The 25,272-nt window shown below is 26.5% G+C and overlaps 1 protein-coding gene across 2 annotated transcripts in view; it reads left to right on the top strand.

The window, feature by feature from the left end:
* The window catches only part of LOC123301883 (RNA polymerase II elongation factor Ell), a 145,182-nt gene that overhangs the window by 42,019 nt on the left and 77,891 nt on the right, over positions 1 to 25,272 (top strand). The window contains exon 2 of one of the 2 annotated variants that reach the window (XM_044884832.1): positions 9,100 to 9,152. In XM_044884832.1, the coding sequence (XP_044740767.1) occupies positions 9,100 to 9,152 (53 nt within the window). Of the gene's footprint in view, positions 1 to 9,089; positions 9,153 to 25,272 lie in introns of both variants that reach the window. The other variant, XM_044884830.1, reaches the window with a different exon arrangement.

A 25,272-nucleotide genomic window follows, 5' to 3' on the forward strand; every position in this document is an offset into this window, starting at 1 on the left:
CTGACGTTATCTTGAAAACTATTCATCTAATCGTCAAATGAATACGATTTTTGTATTTTTTGGGTCAAAATTACCCTCTAAATCGAGTTTTATCAAATTCTGAAACAAAAAAATTTTCTTGATTTTTTCCATTTTTTTGAAGGGGTACCCCTTAAGAAATTTTCAAAAATCGAAAAAAAAATTTATATTTCGGAATTTGGTCAAACTCAGTTTATAAGGTAAATTTGACCCAAAAAATACAAAAATTGGGTTTATTTATCGATTGGATGAATAGTTTTCGAAAAAATCGCAAAAATCGGACGGAGATATCGTTTTTCTCAGAAACTATTCGCCCAATCAAGAATTAGATGCGATTTTTGAATTTTTTAGGTCAAAATTACTTTATAAATCAAGTTTCATCAAATTCCGAAACAAAAAAATTTTCTAGATTTTTTCGATTTTTTTGAAGGGGTACCCCTTAAGAAATTTTCAAAAAAATCGAGGAAATTTTTATATTTCGGAATTTGGTTAAACTCAGTTTATAAGGTTAATTTGACCCAAAAAACACAAAAATTGGGTTTGTTGAACGATTGGATGAATAGTTTTTGAAAAAATTGCCAAAATCGGTCAGAAATGTCGTTTTTCTCGGAAACTATTGGACCAACTCTTAAATCAATACAATTTTTGAATTTTTTAGGTCAATTTTAGTATATAAACCGAGTTTTATCAAATTCTGAAACAACAAATTTTTTTTAGATTTTTCGGATTTTTTCTAATTTTGATAAAACTCAACACAGAAGGTAATTATAAAATTCCAAAATGGATTTCAAGAAAATTCATAGAAAAATTGGTCTAATATTTTTAATAAAAGCTTCTTGAACATCCAATAAGAATTGAAAATTCTATTTCTAATAATAGCGATAGATTTTCTATTTACGATATGAAAATAGAATTAACATTTCCATACATACATATTTTTAGATATTAGCTCTGATAATAAATGAAATATGATGGATTTTCATGATTTTTCTTCATGATTAAATACTTTTCAAAATAAGTATACAGATAGTATTTTATTATTTATTTTATATTTATACATATAGTAAAATTGTGCATCAAAAATTCAATAAGTTATTTACTTTGGATTCAAGGTTAACCACATATGTGTTCAAGAAACATATACAAGATTAAAAAACAACATCGCGCATACAGACCCCGAGTGACTGACTATGAATGATCTGAAAAATTGTTCTTAGCACACGTCCGGAATGTTAATTCTATAAATATCATAAATTTTTTATTGGCTTTTGTATAAAAGTGTAATTATAATAATATAAAAAAACACTTTATCTAAAATCTAGGTGCCTCACATTGACTTTCATATCGAAATACCTTTTATTTTACGGTTTGAAATACTTGACCGTAAGATAAACCCAACTTTGGGTACTTCATTTTTTCGCTATTGCCTCAAAATAGATGGAATGGTTTTTCATTGTAAGCTAAAATCAAAGAAAATCCGTTTCTTAATGTTACTTTGAAGTCATTACCAGATCTTATGCTTATACAAAATGGGCTATTTTTAATCTCATTTTGTAGTTAGCCAATCAAAAAATACCTTAAACAAAAGTTGCAAAGTTTGATGGAGGGCATCATGTTCTGCCATCATATTGGATCTAGTAGTATTCTTGTTGAATTGACCTTGGCAGCCACCCACGTTACCAGACTCGTCACATCTTACGGTCTAAATATCCAGGATAAAAAAAAAAAACTTCTTATTTAAAAATTTTTATGAAATAGTCAATAAAAAGTGATTTAGATAAATAATATGAGTAAGTCCACCTTAAACGATGGTTTTTACACAATTCTGTACAGTCAATAATTTGATTAGTTCCGATAAAATTATTTATAAATGCATAAACATTTATTATTTATATTTATTTCAACGCCTGCATTATTACCTATTCATATTAACTCATAATTTTTATATTACATCTGTATACAATATTCAAATTGTATTTTCTTGAAATTCTTTGATTCGTTCTCGAAAATTCCATAATCTTTTCGATAGTGGATAATTGTGAATTAATTTCTTTAAAATTTTACTTCTGTCGTAGTAAATTAGAATATTACTTTAAATTCTTTAACCAGCGAACGATCAAGACGTTTTCAATCATACTAAAATTAAGAATTGTGCATAAAAACAGCCTTTGATAGTTAATTTTTCCTAAGCCGTATAGAAAATCGATAGGAATTTTGCACCAACGACGAAGATGATTAATTGATTAAGAAAATTCTTCCTTGAAAAGTTTTGAGAGAACGGATGAACATACATGCTCACATATCGATTCAACTCATAATCCTCGCCGTAGTCGGGTTAAAAACTAGCATATAGAGGTCGTGTGGCATTTAAACCAGATTTTTATATAAAAAAATGTGAATTTATTTTTATTTTTTTTGATGATTATAATCAAACCACATTTAGTTAAGTTACTTAAACATAAAGTGTAGCTGTAACTAAGCAAGTCTAGGTAATGTTAAGCTGGCTGTAAGTATGACTATAAGGTATTAGCTAGGTCGATTACTCAATTCAGAAAGTATTAAATACTTTCCCTTTTATTTCAAATACATTTTATAAATACAAATACCTCTGATATTTTTATTTGTGTTATGTGTTATGTATCCAAATAGAACAAGACACCATTTACCATTTAATATACAGGGTGTTCTGTGAGTATCGCATGCTTTTGTTACATCAGGTAGAAAATGAAATTCTAAGACGAAAAGTTCTCTGCCATTTTTTTATCCGATGCACGGATAGTTCTTGAGCAGAGTTAAAAGCTTTTTATTTATTGCTCAAACTTAATTATTCAATACTCAATAATTTTTTTTTTTAAATAATAATGATTGTTTATTAGTCAGTCTCAGTGTGGGTCGAGTGTTTTTTATTACGTTAGTTACAATGCTTCTGATTGGCTACCTATTTTAATTCATAGCTAACTATCCGCGCGTCGGATCAAAAAATGGAAAAGAACTTTTCGTCTTAGAATTTTATTTTTTACATGATGCTAAAAAAACGTACGTTACTTACGGGACACTCTGTATATATTGGCTGCTCTCTTTTAGCTAAAAATAAAAAAACTTTATTAAAAAACTAAACTGACATTTTGTTTTTAGCTCTATTGTTTGTTGCTATTATTATTTGTTCATAAATAACGTGTTTATAATTTTATTATTATTTATAAATAATTTTTATTATACATTTCTGGTATTTCTTTGTGTCATACTTTTAATTTTTAAGAGCAAGCATTTTATAGACATGCTTCATTTGGTAGATGATTGATATTACATTATTTCCTGGATAGTTTTTTTTATCTTAGGGGAGTTCTTGCTAATTTGGATTATCTAAATGGATTCGGTAAACTCCATTACTGAAGCGACAATAAAATATTTTCATCTTTAGACAAATTTACTCTATAAACAATCTGCCAATGGTAAACAAAGTTAAGGAACTTAAAAAAATATAAAATTTTTCCAAGCTAAAGAGAATAAATACTAAAATAGAAAACGGATGTACCTATGAGGGAAAAATCTACCCACTTTTATGAAAAATACTAAATTCGATTGATTTAGGTTGGCGTTCTTTAAAGTATATAAATAATTATTGCCTACTTCAATTACCATATTTTGTTGCATTGAAGGTTTTTCTTAAAATTGATTTTATTGAATTTTCAATTGAATTTTATCAATAATTAAAGATTGTGAGTGGATTTTCCTAGTGTTTGAAAAAAAAATTTAATTTTTTTTAAATCATTATGCAAAAACTAATTTACCTTGAAATAAATATTAAATTAATTTTTTTTTATTTTATAAAAACTGCACGATTTTGGAAAAACAATAAATAATTCTTCGTAGAAGATCTTACACGTAAATGTATTAATTCTCAACAAATTTTAGATTAAAATATTCTGAGAGTTCTGGGAAGTTTCTAGAAATTTGGATACCGTGGTTCAAAATTTAATTATTATTTTTCACTAATGTAAAGAATTGAAAAATTTAATCATAACAGCACTTTTTAACGCCAAAATTATCCACTAGAAGCGCTAGCGTCGATTTGATTGTCTCTATCATGAACGGATACATAAAATGGAACCTCAAATTTGTTGATAATATCCGCTAATAAGGGTTTTGTACTTTAAACCTCAATTAATATAAACATTTAAATGAATTCATAAAAATTATTTTTAAATATTAATATTATGTGCTAATTCAACTTTTATAAAAAAAATATCACCTCATTTATAGGTGATAACAAAAAAATAAGTTTACAAAACATTTAATAAATATTATGATATCAAAATCGTGACAATTGAATGACGTAAATTGAAGTGTTTAAAATTAAATTCACAGCACAAGAGAATGAAACGGACTGACTGACTTAACACTTATCTGACTTACTTAAATATATGAAAATATTATTATTTTTTTTGATTTGACAGTTAATATTTATTTGATATATTTTCTTGATTCAAAACTAAACAGAAAGGTTTTATTTTGTTTTATTCAAAATAGGTAATAATCGGGGGGTGCCGTAGCCAATATTTTGCCAATTTGACTGCATGGAACGACTATAATTGTAATTTACTGACAATAACATGATTTGATTCTAAAATTATTGAAACAAGCACTAAAAAGATCTAATATAATAAATTAGAGCTCCATAAATATCGTCGCTTTTTCGATCATAAACTTATAATTAAAGTTTTTAGAATCAAACAAACTATTAAGTAATATTTTTCAAATAAAAACTATAATAAGTGACGTGAAGTGAACTGAAGTTAGTTTTAACTTGTCAGACATTAAAAACAACAATAGAAATTAAAAACAACTAACTTCATGTTTGTTATTTTCCTTAAATAATAAACTCACTCAACTTTATTGAATTGAATAAAATATATTTTTTATTAACAAAAGTTAGCAATTACGTTTTATTGAAAACCAGGAGCCAGATTATTGTTTTGGTCTGCAATTTGCCATTGATCGTTAAGTGAAAATTTACTTAAGACTTAAAAAATATTGACACAGACGAATAACCTTTCTTGTCTTTGATAACTTTTGTCTAAACAATTTTTCTAAAGCTAGTATATTTTCTTTCGATTAAATGTAATTATGGCATTTCTTGAAGTCGTATTTCCTCCTTGAGGATCAACTTTCTAATTTATAGTGTTATTCAATCTCTTACCTTTTAAGATTAAAATTGACTATTAAAGTAACCCGGAGAACTAAATTCAATCTGAAGTCAGAACATGATGCCTCTCATCAAATTTTGCAACTCATAATAGATTAGATTGATCCCGCCTGTATATTTATGCGAAAAGTAGAGCACATGATCACAATTTGACCGACGTGGCTCCTGGTGTATTCGTAGCCAACAAGTCTTTCAACTAATACTGTTTTAAAATAACACATGAAGAAAGTTTATTCCGTTTTTATTATATGAATAATAAAACTATTGATATTATGACAATACTTAAAATTATGATTTATTATCATAATTTATTAACTATTTAAAAAAAAATTAATAACTAAAATGTTTTTATGAAGTTGGTACACGTGTCTAGAGAAAAACAGTAAAATTATGGCGTATTCCATTCAAAATTACTCCTTTTAAGAGAGTCCTTTCGCCGCCAATGTTAATTTTAAAAAGAATACACAATTTACTTCCAACAACATTTTATTCGCTGGTACAGATAACTAACAGAATTAATTGCTCCAATACTCTGCATATGCTTCGATGTTTATAAGATTCGAATGACTAATTTCATTGATACAATTAATATTTGCAAAAATTAAAGCAACTCTATTGTGTTAATATTTGCTGACTGTACTTTTTCAATTTGTTTAAAGACATAAAATTAGACCTTGGCATTTAAGTTTTCTATTTAGAAGTATACCAAGGTTGTTGTTGTAAGTGTAACTATGTAAGAAACAAAAATTTAATACTAAAAATATTTCAATTGATTTCAACACATAAAACATTTTGTTGTACGCTAAATAAATTATCTTTATAATATTTATTATGGTGAAATAGTTTTAAAAATATTTTTATAATAAATCTATCTTTATTTAAATGTGCAAATCAGAATTAATGTCACTTTTAAAAAACGCAGGTAGATACACAAGATTCATTGTGTTCAAATTTTTGCTAGAACTTGCATAGATATGATCGATTTGTTTGAGGCATCGTAACTCCTAATCGGAGGAATCCTGTGGAGGAAAGATACTCTTTAATACTTTGTGTGTAAAAGTGATTATCTTTCGTTACTTACATGACGTTAAGAAAATAAACGATTTCGTAATCAACACTATCTTTGCATGGTATTGCATCAATTAACTCAGTTAATTGTTTGTTTTCACTTGTTTTTTTAATTTGAAAGCCGGAATAATGTACTTGTGAGAGATCAAAATGTTAGATTTATATATTTATTATCAATTTAAAATGATAAAGCTACAAGATTTTGTCAAGAAAATCCATGTTTTTTTAATATAAGTTTCTGGAATTTATTTATATTACAAAAGATTATAATAAATTAAAAATTTCCTTTTAAATTATTCAAAAAAATTATAAATATTTCGTAACGTCAATTTGAATGTTAAAAAGCGTAACATGTAACAAAACAATACAAAAGTATAAAATAAAATTTTCATGCGTACAATTAAAATTACACGCATAATAAAAACCATTTCTACCTACTTAAGTAGTTAAAAAATATAAGCCAAGGTTAAAGTAGTCCTCAAAAAAAGTTCTCCAATTATAATAAGTATAAAATATTACTTATTTATTATATATGAAGAGAAAACGTGATTACATCGTGTGTTTTTTATTAGTTATTGTCAATTAATTAATTAATTTTAACAACAATAGAATTAAATAAATATAAACATATCACCTTGACTTCATTGGTATTGGTACACTTTACCGACCGTGTACGTACATCGTACAGCTACTGTATGTATGTACATAAAGTGCACGTAAGGTTAAATGTTATATAATAGAACAGAGAAATCGGCCAAGTGCAAGTTAAAGTTAAGTGTTCCGTAAAAAGTAATTCACAATTTTGCAATCTCTAAATTAAAGAAATACCCCAAAATTAAAGGTTAATTTGATAACTATGAATGATTTTCGAGTAACTATTGAAAATCTCTTAAGAAAAATAAGTATTTTCTATAGAATTTGCTTGAAATAATCCCAGAAATCATGTCTTTGTATAGGATTTTGGACGATATTTCTGAAACTATGCAATTAAACATCAAATGTAATTAGTCTCAAGTTTGTAACGCTTAAAAATATTGATGCTAAGAATAAAATTTTGGTGTAGATGTTCATAAAATCTCCTAATTAGTCCATTTTCGGCTGTCCGTCTGTCTGTCTGACAACACCATAACTCAAAAACGAAAAGAGATATTAATCTGAAATCTTTTTAGCGTGCTATGAACGTAAAAAGTGAGTTCATAAATGAGCAACATAGATCAAGGTCTTGGACTCGTAGGAACCATCTTGTAAACCGTTAGAGATGGAATCTATACATGGTATGTAAACAATTAATTCAGTTAATGGTTTGTTTTCACTTGTTTTTCTAATTCCTGACTAGATAGTCTTGTTGACAGTTGAATTATGGTACGGTACACTGTTAAAAAAAGGTATGACGAAAAATTACATACATTAAAGCTCTTTTGTATGTGGTAGTTTAACATAAGTCCTTAATCCAATTTGCCTTTATTATAAATTTTTCTCCGTTTTGCTTCTTTTTTCCATAAATTATTTTATAATGACTATTTTGTTGTGAATAAAATGTATTTGATCCAATTAAAAATTAAACATTAAAGCATTCTTTTTATTTACAAATAGAGAAAAACTATTGATTAGAATTTTCTTAAATAGTCTTTTTAATGAAAGCTTATAGTCAAGTATATATGAAAAGAGGTATTTATTTATCTAAGGTCTTTTAATCAAAGGACATTTGTGGTAACCTTAAAATTATTTTTGTTATCCTTTTTATACCATGGATATATGAAATATATATTAAGGTATACTAAGTTTAGTCACAAGTTTGTAACGCTTCAAAATATTGATGCTACGAACAAAATTTTGGAATAGTTGTTCATGCATTCCAAATCCATTTTCGGTTTGAATCCAATCGATATCCAATCAATATGAATTTTTCACAAAAGATGCATAAAAGGATGATTAATTGATAAATAAAATTCAGTTTTTTTAAAAATTTTGGACAAATAGCGTTTCGAAAGTGTAGTAATAAACTGATAAATCACAAATAAATAAATAAAATTAATGATAAACTAATATTCAATAAATTTGAAGTAGAAATTCATCATTTATGTGGAAAATCACGTAAATAAGAAGGTGAAATCTATAAAATAAAATAAAAATAAAATGCATTAAAATTAAAAACTTTTTATTTATTCACAAACACTTATAATTCAGTTGATGCTTCACTCTAACTATATTCACTGTTTTGTGTAAATTAAGAGAAAACTTTTAAATAATTATTAAATTTCTTAATTTACATATTATTGTTTGTTATTGCTCTAAAAAGTATGAGTTTTTGAAGAAAACTCTTATGGCAAAATACTTAATCAGAAAAATGGCCTAAATGGCCGAGCGATCTAAGGCGTTGTCTTAGAACGTTGGATTATTTAGTTGGATTATTTTTTCAAATTCTAAGTAATTTTGACCTAAATATTAGAAAAATCATAAACACATGTTAATATATCGTTGTCAAAGCAGCGTTAATATCTTAAAAACTATAAATTTTATACAACTGAATGAATTTAAAAATCGTTTTTAATTTTAAAAAAATCACCGACATTTAAAATTGATTTGTATTAGAAAATTTTTTATATTTGAAAAAAAAAACTAGACCTTTCTCTTCGTAAAACACAAAATTACCATGTCGGTATATTATTTCATAAAATTAAATCATGCAGAAAATTTTCAATTACTTCTGTAACAATTATAATTTATATATATTGGTTTTTTTTTTCAATTATTGGTTATGTAAATCTTTTTATGAATTTATTTTTTTTATTTTCAGACGAAATCACAAAGTAACAAAATTAATTCGAACCCTACAATACAGTTCCTAGGAAATGAAGGGGTAAGTCGATTTTCTTAATTTATTATTAATATATTTAAGTTTAATGATTTACTTTTTAATTTTTTCTTAAAAATTATTTACTAAGGGGATCTTTACTTCTTTCAAAGGTGTTATCATTTGTTGGCAGTCTTACGAGAAAGTAAGATCCTACCAACTTTTCTTGAATCATTCTACCAATTATCGATTTGATGGAGTGAAAAAAAAATTATTTTTTTGAAATATTCAGGTTTTTGTTTTTGTCCTGAAATATATAATTTACCGTGAAATTATTAGCGAGAAAATGTGTTCTTAAGGCAGCAAGTAAATACTTTGATTTAAGACAATATTTGCTGCTATACTTAAATTTTTAAGAAGTCAAATACTTATTTTATTGAATTAAAGAGTTTCTTTCTCCACCAATGTTCAGTTAAAAAAAATGGGTAATATACTTCCAGCCAGTAAAAGGACTACCTTAAGACACCTCCACACTCTCGTGAGTATCACATTAACTCGCCAATGACAACGAGATTGTGGATAAGGGGTTATAATTTCGCTTTCGAATCCAAACTACTTCTAAAAAACTAACTTATAAAAAATTCAATCAAAAATCTGCATAATGATAAAAAGACAATTTTTAATTATTATTTTTTCAATATTATCAAAAAAATGCAATTACCCCCATAATTGTATTATCTTTAAAAAAAAAAAATTGAGATTCATGTCAAGTATATATTTCATTACAATGCAATTAATTTTTTGAATAATTTTATTTAATCAAAAAAAATGAATCATTTTGATTTTGTGAATTTATAAATTCAATTTAAATTCAAATTTATTAAAACATAGTAATTACAATAATTCATATATGCTTAAATTAAAATAATTTATCTGTCGTTATGTTAGCTTTGTATTAGTGAGTGATACATACAAAACACATTAAAATCTTCTTATTGGCGATGGACCAAACTTTGATCCAAGACTACTAATTATTATTCAAGTATTTATGCATTCTAAATATTTTTTTGATTTAATCATAAAGAAATAATTCCACATTTTATGCGTGGATAGGAACAGGTAAACTGAACTAAAAATAGATTTCAGTCAACATTCTTAATAAACGATCTAAAGACGCCTTCTTAATCAAAATATTATTCATACTTAAACTATTACTTCCCAAAAACATAGCGTATGAAAATATTTTACACTATTCAAATTTTGAAGGTTGATTCTGTTAGAACTTGAGAAAATTAGATGAAAAATTTCTTTCTTCTTAGTTTCTTTTTAATTTCCAGCGACTAGTTTGGGAGAAATTCATGAAAACATATGATCCATTTTCCCATAAGACCAATGTTAAATATTTGAAGTCAAGCATTTATTATCTACTTTTGTAATCATTTATTTATTTAAATAATCGGACAACTCCATTAAAACTTTCAGAATAGAGTTAGACTTTGGCCAACTTCATATTTAAAAAAAAAAACTCGAGCCTTTTATCCAAAATTGTCCTGGAGCTCGTAGCCTGGCACTCCTTAAAGAACTATTACATTAGTTCCACCCTAAAACTCCTCTTTAGTTTTTTACGGGCTCTTAATTTTTCTTTAAATCCAATAAGGTTTGGATTTGAAGGTGTACAAAGGATGTTAATTGTCCAAGAATTACAACTGCTTGGGTGATAGGGGGCACCCTGTAGTGTATAATATCGATGTATTGTTTGCATAATAATATATAATTGTTGAGTTGAGTTTTAGAAATAGATATAATTAATTATTGATTTTTTACCATATTATTTATTATTTTATTATAATAATTATTCTATTTTTACAAATACTTCCATAATTATATATTTATATATTTATTTGTTATGCCTCCCCTATAAATTTTTGACATACCTCTCTTGTTAGTATGTCTTATTATTTTTGTGACGTAAAAATTATTACGTCACTGATCAAAATCAATATAATTACAAAAAAAAAAAATCGTGTTTTTTAATTCAGTTTTTTAAACTCGTATATATTTAGAGTCACAATATAAAGAAATTTCTGGAAAAAGTTCTTCGGGAATAGGGGATTAGACTTAACTTTTTTTATCACTTGAGATAAAGAATTCGCATTTCACGAATAAGAAAATTAAAGTGGGTTTTTAAAAATGTTTACTAGTATGCAAGATATGAACTTTTAAAATTCCTAATTAAAACCAGGGAGAGATTCCAAGGTTCAACTGACGTCATATGTGAGAATCGCCATAGAGGTTACATATAAAACTTTGTTTTGTTAAAAAGAGATGGGTAACCTTTGAATGCAATCTTTTATTGCTTATAACTTCTTCGGTTTTTAATCAATTTTAATTTTACTTTCAAATTTTGTCATGGTATCAAGTCTAGTTTTAAATTTTTATGGGTAATATGACCAATTCGTCTTCAGGATTATATCCAAAAGGTTTCCAGAAGCCAGCATATTGGTTTAAAATTTTAAGTGTTTTCTATGCAAAGTAAATAATAAAAAAAATGCAAGCAAAAAAAATTTAACTAAAAAGACTCGTTATGGAAGTTTTTGGTTGATAGTTTCTTATGAATGTCATATTACATAATTAAAAAAATATTAATATGAGACAAAAAAAGAAAGATGTTTATGACATTTTGCAAGTAATTAGCGAACAATTAATATAAAACCGCGTATGACATAACAACAAATTAATAATGAATCCATTTTGGTTCAAAACAAATGCTACATAAATCAATCGTTCAGTCCAGACTTTCTTTAAATTTTCCGAACACCTGTTAGTACACGTTCACTAATATTTATCTTTAGTGATTGTTAGAGGTATACTAAATTTTTGTTATGTTAGGAAATTTTCTGTTAATTTGTTCAAGGTTAAATTTCAGTAATCAATTATGTCCAATTGATTTTTTTTAGTGTTTAGTGCGTTCAATTTTAATTTTTTTGGATAATTATTAAAATTTGCAGTAAGAGTTGAAACTGCGCGTTACTTGCCGATTTTTTTCTTGGTTAAAACAATTTTACAATATTAATGCACAATAAAAGACGAATTTTTCGAAAATTTTAATGAAGTCAGCCAAGTTGAAAAGTTGTTTTTCATTTTGATGTGACGCCATGCCAGTATAAATATTATTTTTTTCAAAAATAATTCTAGTTAAAAATATATGAAAACAAAAATCGTGTTAAGTGTGCGATTAAGACTGTGTTGCACAGCCTTCTGCCTTAATGTGTATCTAATAAAGTAAATTTATTGCTTCATTGCAGAAAATGTCACCGAATTGGGAAAAATGAAATCTTCGAAAGAGATTTTTATCCAAATCTGATAAACTATGCTTCCAATCATCAAATAAACCGGATTTTTGTTTTTTTTGGGTCAAAATTACCTTTTAAACTGTGTTTTATCAAATTCCAAAAGACAAATTTATTTTTCGATTTTTTGAAATTTTTTGAAGGGGTACGTACCCCTTGAAAAAAATCGAAAAAATTAAAAAATTTTTTTTTGCTTCGGATTTTGATAAAACTCAGTTTATAAGGTAATTTTGACCCAAAAAATTCAAAAATCGGGTGCATTTAACGATTGGGCGAGTAGTTTCTACGAAAAACGATATTTAAGATCGATTTTCGACGTTATCTCGAAAACTACTCTTCTAATCGTTAAATAAACCCGATTTTTGTTTTCTATGGGTCAAATTTACCTTATAAACTGAGTTTTATCAAATTCCGAAATACAAATTTTTTTTTCGATTTTTTGCAATTTTTTGAAGGGGTACCCCTTGAAAAAAATCGAAAAAATTAAAAAATATTTTTTGTTTCGGATTTTGATAAAACTCAGTTTATAAGGTAATTTTGACCCAAAAAATTCAAAAATCGGGTTTATTTAACGATTAGAACAGTAGTTTTCGAGATAACGTCGAAAATCGATCTAAAAAATCGATTTTCGTAGAAACTACTCGCCCAATCGTTAAATGCACCCGATTTTTGAATTTTTTGGGTCAAAATTACCTTATAAACTGAGTTTTATCAAATTCCAAAAAACAAGTTTTTTTTCGATTTTTTTCAATTTTTTGAAGGGGTACCCCTTGAAAAAAATCGAAAAAATCATGAAAATTTTATTCATCTCCAATTTCGATAAAACTCAATATATAAGGTATTTTTAATCCAAAAAATTCAAATATCGGGTGCATTTCATGATTGGATGCATAGTTTTTAAGATATCGACCAAAATACCACATAAAATGTCGATTTTTCGAATCGATTTTAGACAATTTCTTCGAAAATAATTGCCTATCGAAAATAACAGTTAAATGAACTTAATTTTTCATTTCTCTCAATTTTAAATTATTCTAATTCAAAAACTAAGTTAAAAAGTCTTAAGTAATCTAATAAATCATTTTTCTTCCATAACCACGAGCTATGAATTCGTAAATCTATAATAAAAACAGAGGTGGATGGTTACTTTGGTACAGCATCCTTAAAAAACGTAAAACAACAAAGTACATAATACCTATGTTTTATAAATATTTAAAAAAAAAACAAAATATTAAAATAAAAATATACCCCAGTTTTAATTGTATGCAACAATTTTTATATTTTTATTATAAATATCATAGTTATATACTCTGTTCTCTGTTCTGTGTGTTATTATTCATTCAGTTGGAGTACTTCATTGCAATGCCATATTATAATATTTTGCAAGCTTGCTACAAACACAAACTACATTGCATCGTATACGGACTAGTACATATAGTACATACCATAAGTACTTGTAATAACTGTTGTTATTGTAAGTTATGGTTGTAACATTAAATCTGGAAGATTATCTTGAATCCAGTATGATTCTATTTCGCCTTAAAATTGTGTAAAAGTGTCCTTTTTCACAAACCAAAATTGTATAAATTTGAACCGGCCGATAATTTTTTTATAAAATAGCGCAGAAGCTCCTTGCGCAGTAGCTGCGTTGGCTAAGCCAATTCCCTCAGAGATTGAAAAAAATAACACACTTTTCTTAAAATCGAATATTGCATTTTTAATTTCATTTAAATTGGACTTAAATTGCGACCAATTGTAGCCATCCAAATTGCTCCATTTCCTTCGGGAATTCGTTAAAAAGAACAAAATGCTGTGCGACACAGTTTCCAATACGTGTGGCTGAGACACAAGTTGACAATTTGGTCGAATTGCTTGGCCAACAGCCCTTCTCTTGGAAGATTTTCCAACTCTTAGGAAAACTCACTATTTTCTCCTTGTGTTCAATTTTGGTCGCCTCTTCAGAATGGAAGCTAGTCCCTCTTTTCCAAGGATTTTAAAACACTAATTTTCGAGTGCTGATCATCGACACTGCAGATTAATCATTGCTTGTTTTTCCTCATTACATTTCCCGTATGTTTTGTGATTTCCACATTTTTTTACCCAACAGTTTTATATCGATATGTAAACGAGATTTCCCTTATGATTCAGTTATCTCTTTGTCCTACTGCTACCAATTCTTGCAAAGCTCGAACAAGTATCGAACAATACCCAGAAATTTCTTGGTTTTGTTGGAAATATTAAAATAGCGCAATCTTGAACGATATGCTTGCAATACTATCATGTTTATGACGAATGAAGCTCAACTGAAGAGATATTTTTGAAAGCAAACAACATGTTTGCTTTGCTTGTTTTACATTTTTATGTATTTTTGACAACAAAATATAATAGTTTTTCATTTCATTTCCCAATAAAATACATTATTTTTATAAACAAAACTATTATAGTTTTAGAAAATAGAGATATATCGCGATATATTACATATGCATAAATAAGTTTTAATAGTTTAATCTGAAATGAATTTAGTTTCATCAAAACGTGATTTCATCAAGAATTGTCTCTTGCAGTGCACAATAATCTATTTATCGAAAGAGTTATATAATATAAGAACAAGACAATGTTTTCTGACAACTTTGTTACAGTTTTTCGGTTTTAAATTACAAATAATTCGAACCGCTTGCTTTTAGCGCAATAGTAACAACAAGGATGACATTGAATCGGCCCATAACCTGTTGTAAAAAATGGCCTAGAAACACTTATCGTGGCAAGGCAGTGTATTATAGCTAGTCATCAATCAATGAATAAATCAAATTATGAATTGAATGAAAAATTTCCGGTTCATTTTGAACAAATAAATAATAAGAATAGTGTTTATATATTTATATAACGAAATTATTGTTAAATAATAGAAATATCTATATCGTATTATAACCAAGAAGTATCATCATATATGTTAGAAAGAAGCCGAACTTTAAGCCTACTTTAAGGGTTGTATTCATCTTCTCTTATGTATCAACTTTTAACCATTCCATTCACATTTAACCCATCATCATGAATCAGAGAAGAATTACAACAAGCTGTTCCTACTTCCTCATTCCTTGCTTCATCCAGTATCCATACATATATGTTCCTGTCTGGAATTGTCAGATCAAACACACACTTATATGGTTGGTACTTTGGTGGGGGGGGGGTAGTGTGGTTTGGTTTTATACTGATATAGGGATATGGATGTATATAAATAGATTCTTCTATTTCAAAAGAAAAACCAATTTAAGAATACATTTCATTTTTATTGTAATCATACTACACATATACTCTCACTATAAATATTACCCCCACTCCATCTTACTACTACGGTGTAATTTTTAGGATTCCGTTTTGTTTTTTATTTCAAACTTTTATCATAGCAAACTGAACATTAACAAAACTTTCAAACAATTGCCTAATGATTGGAACAAGTACATCTAAATATTTGTATTTACAATAGAATCGAATTGAATTTAAAATAGGATTCATTGATACAAAATCACTGAAGTTAAATAAACAAAGACATTGCTTCTATGAAAGAGATTGATTTTAGTTTAAAGTCATGTATTTTATAGATGGGAAATAAAATTGTACTTAGTTAGAATCGTGTAAATAAAGCGAATCGATGAATTAAAAAAGAACATATCTTTACGTTTACTTTAAATAGAAGATTTGATTATAATAATCACATATGTATCATGTCTAGTCTATATGTGATTGTGTCAACTACATGAAGATTGTTGTAACTAATTGTTACTTTTAAACTCTCTGATCTTTCCCTTTAAATAGGTGCTCAACGAATAAATATTTATAAACGACGTGAAAGACACTCCTTAAACTCTTTGGTCCTTTGACATCCTTATTGAATGCACAATAGTTCACAATTCACCACTTAACCGTTTTGATTTTTTTCATATAATTCTTATTGTAACCATTTCATATCTGATTCGCAGGGTTACTCGACTCCGTTACAAGCACACAAATGATTGTTTTAACATTAAACCATTTTAATCTTCTGGGAATACACAGAACAAAAATAAAGGGGGTGTTTATATGGGTTGTAAATCTATTGTTGTCTAATAATAGAAAATTTTATTTTTTTTATTGGTAGTGCTCGTGGTGTATATGAATATGAAAGTTTTTTTTTCTGTATTTTCAGCACTTTTATATTATTATTTAAAAAATAAAAATTTTATATTGAAAATATTCACTGTCTGCAGGATATAGTAATTCATGTAACTAACTGATGAGAAATGTCATTTTTATTCGTTTTAGTGAATTTTGTTTTCAACGAAATAAAGCTATTTCTTTTGTACCCATAATAACAAAAAAGAGCGAGAGGTTTCGTGGGACACACGGTAGGAACTATGCTCCTTTCGTTATCAAGCATAATGACGGAATGATAATAAAATTGTATTTAATAATTTTTTTTTCGTTTAACACGTAATAAAAATAGACATTTTTTTATTAATTTTTATAAAAATATTTAAAAAATCATTTTTATGATCGATCATGTTTTTAAATTAGCAAAGACCAGAATTAATTGTACAGCTTTAATTATTATTACATAGGTGTCGTTTTTTTGTTACACAAAAACTTGTCATACAATAATTTGATGTTTTTTTTGCTGTTTCAAGCCGCAAACAAATCAGAAACGTGCGATAAGGACCATACTTTCAAAATATTTGTAACCGTTAATCCGATTCTGATGAAATCAATGGACATTCAAAGGGCTTAAAGGAGGAATTAAAATTGAATTTTTGGAATTTCTCGATGTACTCTTAGCAAAATGAGCCTTGGTTTATTAAAATATTAAATTTTTAACATTTCCCAACAAGTGATAATTTTATTTTTTTATCTTATATTAAAAGGGAATTTGTTTAACTTTCGCAGGTCATGTGTGACGAATGATTTTAGTATGTGATACAACAGTTTTTTAATCTTCTTTAATATGCTCTGGATAAAAATAAAAAAATTTTTTCTATCAGGAATAGGTTTTTTATTATTATTTTTTTGTAATCGATAGTATTTTATAATCCCTAGTAAATAAACGCTTCGTGTTTTTTTATATTCATCTATTTTTTAGCATAAAAATAATCATTTTTTTATTATTTAGCAAATAGTTAAAAAATACTTTTTTTTTTTTTAAATCACAAATAGTGAAAAAAACAAAAGTTTGCGTTTAATAGTAATTACTGTTTTTTTTAATGAACCTGAGTTCAAATATTTTAATCCCGAATAATATAAATAACATGTTGACATGATATAACCACAAAAAAAAACGTAGTTTTTGGAACTACTTCGAATAAAAGTATACTTGTTCGAGGGAATTGTACTTTTTAATCCGGTAATTGCCTGATGTCGAATTTGCCATAAAAATGTAGAGCTAAACGTGACACCAGAACAAACTTTGAAAGTGAAATTAAAATTGATTAAAAAACGAAGAAGTTATAAGCATTCAAAGATTGTTACCCATTTCCTTTCAGCAAGAATGTTTTATATGTACCTCTATGGTGATATCTGACAATTACGTCATTAACCTATATCTTCCTCTTTATTTAATTAGTAATTTTAAACGTTCATGCATACTTCTAAAGTCTTTTAAAAACCAACTTCATTTTTCTGCACGTGCAATGAGAATTCTTTATCCGAAATGATATAAAAAGTTAGTGAACATGCATGCTTATTACGCTCCTTTTAAGTACATTTAGACAATGCATTATCAAAAAAAGAACATAAAATTAGAACGGAAATATAATTACAATGTGTTCCGATTAATCATCCAACTTACATGATGCGAAGCGATGTGCAACACTTCTCACTTGTATGTATGTATGTGTTGGTATAACACCCACGTAATTACTATTTATTACGTGGGAGACAACATAAGCATTACATACAGACAACCAATAAGTACGTTCTACAATACTTGAAGCACGTATTTTGTATAAAACGTATGTATTTAAAGTTTTACGTTCTTATAATTTATCGTATCTTTTTAACATACAAATCTATTTTCTAAATTTAAAATTATGTTATTGAAAAATGAATGTTTACCGGCTTGTTCAATGTTTAAATATAGGGTTGTTCAATAATATGTTACCAGTTAAAAGAGTTTGATATGTATTTTAACAAGTGAAAACAAACAATTGACTGAGATAATTGTTGAAATACACATTAATAAATCACATTACACATACATTCATACATGTCACACATACATAACTAATATTCCCATAATTACATACAATTTACGCCTAATTTGGGCCCTCACGGGTAAACTGTGATATTTACGAAAAAATGTTTCAAACAAAAGTTGTTTAATTTTTGATAAGGAACATTTTTTACATTTAAACTTTTGTTCTATCTCTAACGGTTTACAAGATGGGTCCTACGGACCCAAGACCCAAATAACCTATATTGCTCATTTACGAACTCGACCTCACTTTTTTCGTCCTCAGTACGCTGTAAAATTTTTAGCTTGATATGTCTTTTCGTTTTTGAGTTATCGTGATGACAGACGGACAGACGACAGACAGACACACGGAAATGGACTAACGAAGTGATGGCAAAATTTTTATGTCGCATCAATATTTTTTTAAGCGTTACAAACTCGGGACTAAACTTAATATACCTTGCATATTACATATATGCATGGTATAAAAACATAATACATAGATAATACTTGATTATATTATTTTATGTCAGACTATCTTAACTTAGTCACATCTTTTTGAACAACCCTGTATTTAAAAATCGAAAAACATACAAGTGAAATTTACAAAATTTAAAAAGCGCCCCAAATAAATTTTTCGGCTACGGAACCCTAAACTTCTACTTGTAACATACCTAAGAACCACTCTCCCTTCAATTACCATTTTTTAAAGCCTAATCAATCTTTTTTGACAATATATTTCATTTAAGTGGTAATATCTTATTGAACAACCCTGTTTTTCCCTATCTAATATTTATCATGAATACAGAATCGTTCAGGTTGGATTATTTATGTCTTAAAAACACAATTTAATTTCAAATTTTGATTTATTTTTATCTTTTGTAATTAGAGCAATAGGTGGCAATAGTTGAGTATCAAAAATAAGTAAAGATGTAAACCAACCTAGGACGCTCAAAAAATGCATTCCTATATTCATGATAAACATGTTTGTGAAGAAGGACTAAATAAGCGTGCCAAAATGGCGTCCTAATAAAATTAATAATTGTTTTATTATTACATATTAATAATTAAATAAAATTAATAAAATCAAATATATACTTCATTATTTATTAAAAATAAATAAATTTTTTTAAATAAATCTTCAATAAAAATAACTTAAATCTTATCAGTGATATATGGATCAATCTACAGTAAGATTACCATAATGGCGTCCTAATAAAATCATAATTGATTTACATATTAATAATTAAATAAAATTAATAAAATCGAATTAACACTTTATTAATTATTAAAAACAATTAATTTTCTTAAATAAATTCATAAAAAATCCTTAATCTTATCAGTGATAAATGGACATATGATTCAATCTACATTTATTGAATATGATGAAATGGATCGATTTTTTAGATGGAATAACATGAAAACGAAAACATATAACATGTGAGTAGTCTAAATGTTTAATTTTTAATTGAAAATCTTTCCGAAATATAGATTTTTTAAAGTTTTTGGGGCGATTCAAATGAAATCGTTTTATATGTTTTTCTATATCAATATTTATATTTCATAATAAAAAGTATTTTGCGATTTTTTGTAAGAACAAGGTTACGATGTACGAATGTTGAAAACATTGGCAACCATTTTTGTGTCTCCAATTTTTATGAAACTCGACGTTCATTTTCGCTTAATATTTTTGAAACATCGATAGAAATTCCATATAAAAAACGATTTCTCGAATTAAGACAACATGCGAAGGCAAATATCACTTTTCAATTGAACTATTTAGTTCAATAATTACCGATATTTTGTTATAATAAAAAAAAAAAAACTTTTTTTATATTGAATTGAAATTATAAAAAAAATTAACACTCTGAGAGAATTCCCTCACGAAATATTTAACACAAAAAGAATTGTTATAGTTTCCGGTTTAACCGGATATTTTAGATATAAATTTAATTAAAATTGAACAACATTTGCAATCAATTAATCTAAATTTATTTGCAATTAAATTTATCGATAAAATATTTTTTTCATTATAATTAGAAATTTCAATGATGAAAAGCTTTAATTTTTAAGATAACCCCAAAAAGTTTTCTAAACCTTTTTGACTAGTTTTACAAAGTTTAGATTTGAGTGATGATTTTGGTTGATGGTGTAGAAATATATGCAAATTTCAAATCAATAATTACTTTTCTTACAACAGAAAACAATTGATTATAAATAAACCTTTATGAATATTTAATAAATTATGAATAAATTTATGTTCTATTTGTTCGTTTTTTTTTAATGTTTTTTCTCTGTAAACAAATTTTAAATTAAATCAATTTCCAAGAAGAATAAATTCTTTGCTTCTTATTCATTCAAGATATACAGGGTGCTCAACTATGTTGGCTACATATTAAAAACTTTTTTATTATAAGATTTACGAACAAAATTTATTCTTTATCTGACATCGAATATTCTTTTTAGAAACCGAATATACAGGTATTTTGACAACGAATATACGTTCTTTGCAATTGCCTGGTTCTGGCACTAACGATTGATGACGGGATGCTTTCCACAGAGAAAAAAACTAACAAAATCTGACCATTTAGGTGGCAAAAATGTTTCTAACTTGAGCATTTCTAGCATATTCAATATCGATATTTTCGAAAAATTGGATTATGAATACAAAATTTTGCATTTAAAGATTCAAATATGCCTTTTTTTTAAGTCGGTATTCTTACACAATATTTAAATAATTTTTAAATGAAAATTCAAATAAATAATATAAATTTTAGTAAAAAAAAAGCAAGTTTTCAATATCCGTTTCACTCTCAAGGAAAATATTTATAGCGGATACTTTTTCCTTAAAGAAAACTTGATAAAGTTAATGAAATAAATTCTTTGAATAAATTATATTATCAATACCTTTCATTTATTATTAAATTAAAATTATACCAGGTGTTAATATTTTCTTACGAACATATTATACGTGATTCAAAAGGTAACTATTTTCCCGGATCCATTTAAGAAGAAAATTAAAATAACTTGTGTAACTAAATTGATAGTTTAATTTTCGCTATTTTGTAAATTTTCTCAAAAGTTTTTCCTTAAATTATTTAACTTATTTCGCATACAGAACAATTTTTTAATGAAAAAATATCTATTAAATACTTAGCGGTAATTTTTGTGTAACAATACAATTAATTTTTAATGTGGAAAGTATTTTAAAAATTCACTTTATATAAAAATATGTTAATTATTAAATAAAATGAAAATAAAAAAATAATAATATTTAATTATTAGACCTTGTTTACACATTTTATCAACTCAACAACAAGGAAGTCAATAAAAAAAAGAAATCTACTCAAAATAAATATCTAAATATCAAAATAAAAATTTATTTTTAATATATTTTTATATTCAATCAATGGATAATTTTTTAATATTAATTATGACATTAATACTTATCTATGGACAAATGATGATGATTATTTTTAACCCCCGAACCAAAAAAGGGCTGTCTGTCGGTCTGTCTGTGTGGCATCGATTGATGAATCGATTTTGGTTTTTTTTTTGCTTCGTTTGAAAGGTAATTTACTGGGGAGTGTTCTTAGGTATGATTCAAGTTCGAGTTTAAGGTTCTGTACCCAGAACAACTAAAAAATAGACGGATGTTCCTCAAAATCGGTTCAGTTTGGAGAAGGCTTTAAGGAAAAAGCTAATTTAATGGAGAGTGTACTTAGATACGTTTCAAGTACGAGTTTAGGGTTCAGTATCCGAAAAATTTATCTTGGTTTTTTTAAATTTTACTTAATTTTCATTCAAAAGCGTGATTAAAATTGTATTTTACAAGTTTTTCTAAGAATTCGAAGGATGATTACTTATTAAACACGATGTATTTTTATGTTCTACTTAAATAAAATTAAACTAATTATAATTTAAGCCCCAAATAATAAAACAATATTATATACAAATCTAATTTAAGCTCTCATTCGAAGCCAGCCACAAGACATACAAAATCCTTAAATACGTTTTTATTTGATTAAATCATTTATTGTTTTTTATGTAAATATAAGCATAATCGTATTTGTAATAAGATGGAAAAACAAGAAAAGAGGCTTAGATAATAATATTATATTTATTTAGACCACAGCTGTGAAAAGTGTCTCTTTAGTCTTTATCTCTATCTACTTACCTACTATGTTTATGCTTGGAAAAACTTCATTAAACTTTACTTCATAAAAATGATATAAAAACAACGAAAAATATATTTTTCTTATTTATATTGAATAACATATATCTTAAAAGAAAATGGTTTTTATTTTATATAAATCCATAAAGCTTGTTGGGTTGGCTTACTACTCATTTTACAAGAAGCTTTAATACCAAACTTTGATACTTAAACTAGAACTTTTTGTATTAAGAACATTCCCAAAAAAAACGAGTGTATAAAAATATTTTAAACTTACGTTTCTAATTTTGAGGCTGGATTCTTTTAGAACTTGGGAAAATTAACAGTCAATTTTTCGATGTATATCATTTTTAGAAGTAATAACACAAAAATGCCATTTATTTCATCACTTTAAATGTATTTTATGGAAATACGAGTGTCGCTTGTTATAATTTTCTTTAAGGAAAATATTTGTCATGCTTTTAACAAATGAATATTAGTTTTCCAAATTGATCTTTTTAAAATTAGCCTTGTTACATAATAAAGTATATCTTTAAAAACGCTTCAATTACATGTTAAAAAGACAATCTTTAACAGCTTATATCCATAATTTCAACACCGTAAAAAGCATTAATAAGAATGCATATTTAATCGGTACAGAACCCAAGCTATAAAATTGACCAATATAAAAAATAAAAGTTGTTTATAAATAATTAAATCTGTTTAAATTTTAAATTAGTACACAGAAATCAAAATTTTACGTATATACCTACATATTATCTGCGCGCTTCCAATTTATGTTAATTCATTTGGAGAGAAGACGTACTGCGAGATGAATAGACAAGAACCATTTGTCCTTTTCAGATTTTTTTTACATGTGACGGAGTACTGTGATTAGTTTGTGTGACAAGCATGGGTCAAAAGTTTATTGAATTTTTATTTTTTTGACTTATGAATATGAAATATTCATCTCTCTGACTATGACTGACTGACTTCATTAATATTTTATTCAAAACATCAAATTCATTTTAATTTGAAAGATTTGTTTGTGTTGTTTTTTTTCTTATTTATTTTGTGTAAAATTACTTTTGGAATAGAATAAAAAAAAAAACGTATTTATCTTTAAACGTTCATCAGAAACTATTCAAAAACGAGACTGTTTTTTTATTATTAATGTTTATTTTTTTAGTATCAATTTTTTTATAGTAATGAGAAATGGATTAGCTTTAAACAATTTGTTGCTATTAAAGATAATTATTTTATTTTTAACAAATGCTTTTTATTTGGTGCTTGATTTCAATTAAAAAATTTGATGTGGTAAGCACCAAATTTTCTTAAAATGCTTATAAACTAGACAAAAAAATAATATACTATATATACTAAGAGTTATAGCAGTCTTGATTTCGAACCGAACCAACCCAACCCAACAAAACCGAAATTTCCATCTTTCTAGGATGTCTAGAACAGAAAACCGTAATTTTAAGGAAATTCCAATAAAATAGCTGAAGTTTTTGGATATTTCCCTTCGGTTTCAAGCATGCCCCCGTCGAATATATGATCTTTTCTAGCATGCCTTGAAGTTCTTAAAAGTATAGATCAGTGAGTGAGTCAGCTTCAAAGGGAATTATGTAGTATTTTAGATTTATTTAGTAGACATGGCATAGTCGACAAAATCTAAGTTTTCGAAAAATGGAATTTTTCGATAAATGACTCAATTGGAAACCCTCGAAAACTTCCTCAGAGGTTTTAAACAAGAATGCTCTGATCTTATTGACTATAATTGTAACTGACAGTTAATAAAAGGATTCTAGTTTGCTTTTCCGAATCGATTTGAATAGTGCCTTACGATTATTTGAATTGTTACAATAATTAAACTACCGAACCCTCATACAAAGTTGATATTAATTGTTGCATACTTTTAAATAAACCGGTTCCTTCGACGCAAACGACCATCGAATACGAACGAATACGTTCTGACAGATGAATTGAAGTGTTAATACACTGCAGGGTATGGGGAATTCCCCAACAAATACCTTATTTTTCTCTTTCAACATATATTTAAAAATAAAATGATGCTTTTTGTAGGTTTTTGTAGGTAATATGTTGTTGTTGATTTGTAAAAAATATAAAAAAAAAAATAGGAAAGTAAACCATACATTACACATTATTTGTTATTTGTTACATGTTGTAAATATTAATTTACTTTATAATAAATATAAACAAATAAAAATCATTGTCTATTTGTAATTGCGTTGTTGATTTCTTGGTTATCAACTTACATGCTAGCGAAAATCAACACTTTAAATATCGTCCATCACGCGAAGTATATTTTGTATTTGTACAAATTTGCATATTTTCCTTGATTTGAAATTTTTACTGTCAATAATTTTCGGATAGTTATGATCTACTATCTACACAATAATTTACTTAAAGTAATTCGGCCGTCACACGACTAGTCAATTTGTACGACGTAAATGTAAGCAA

This window comes from Chrysoperla carnea, chromosome 5 (genome assembly GCF_905475395.1).
Source record: "Chrysoperla carnea chromosome 5, inChrCarn1.1, whole genome shotgun sequence".
NCBI classification, from domain to species: Eukaryota; Metazoa; Arthropoda; class Insecta; order Neuroptera; family Chrysopidae; genus Chrysoperla; species Chrysoperla carnea.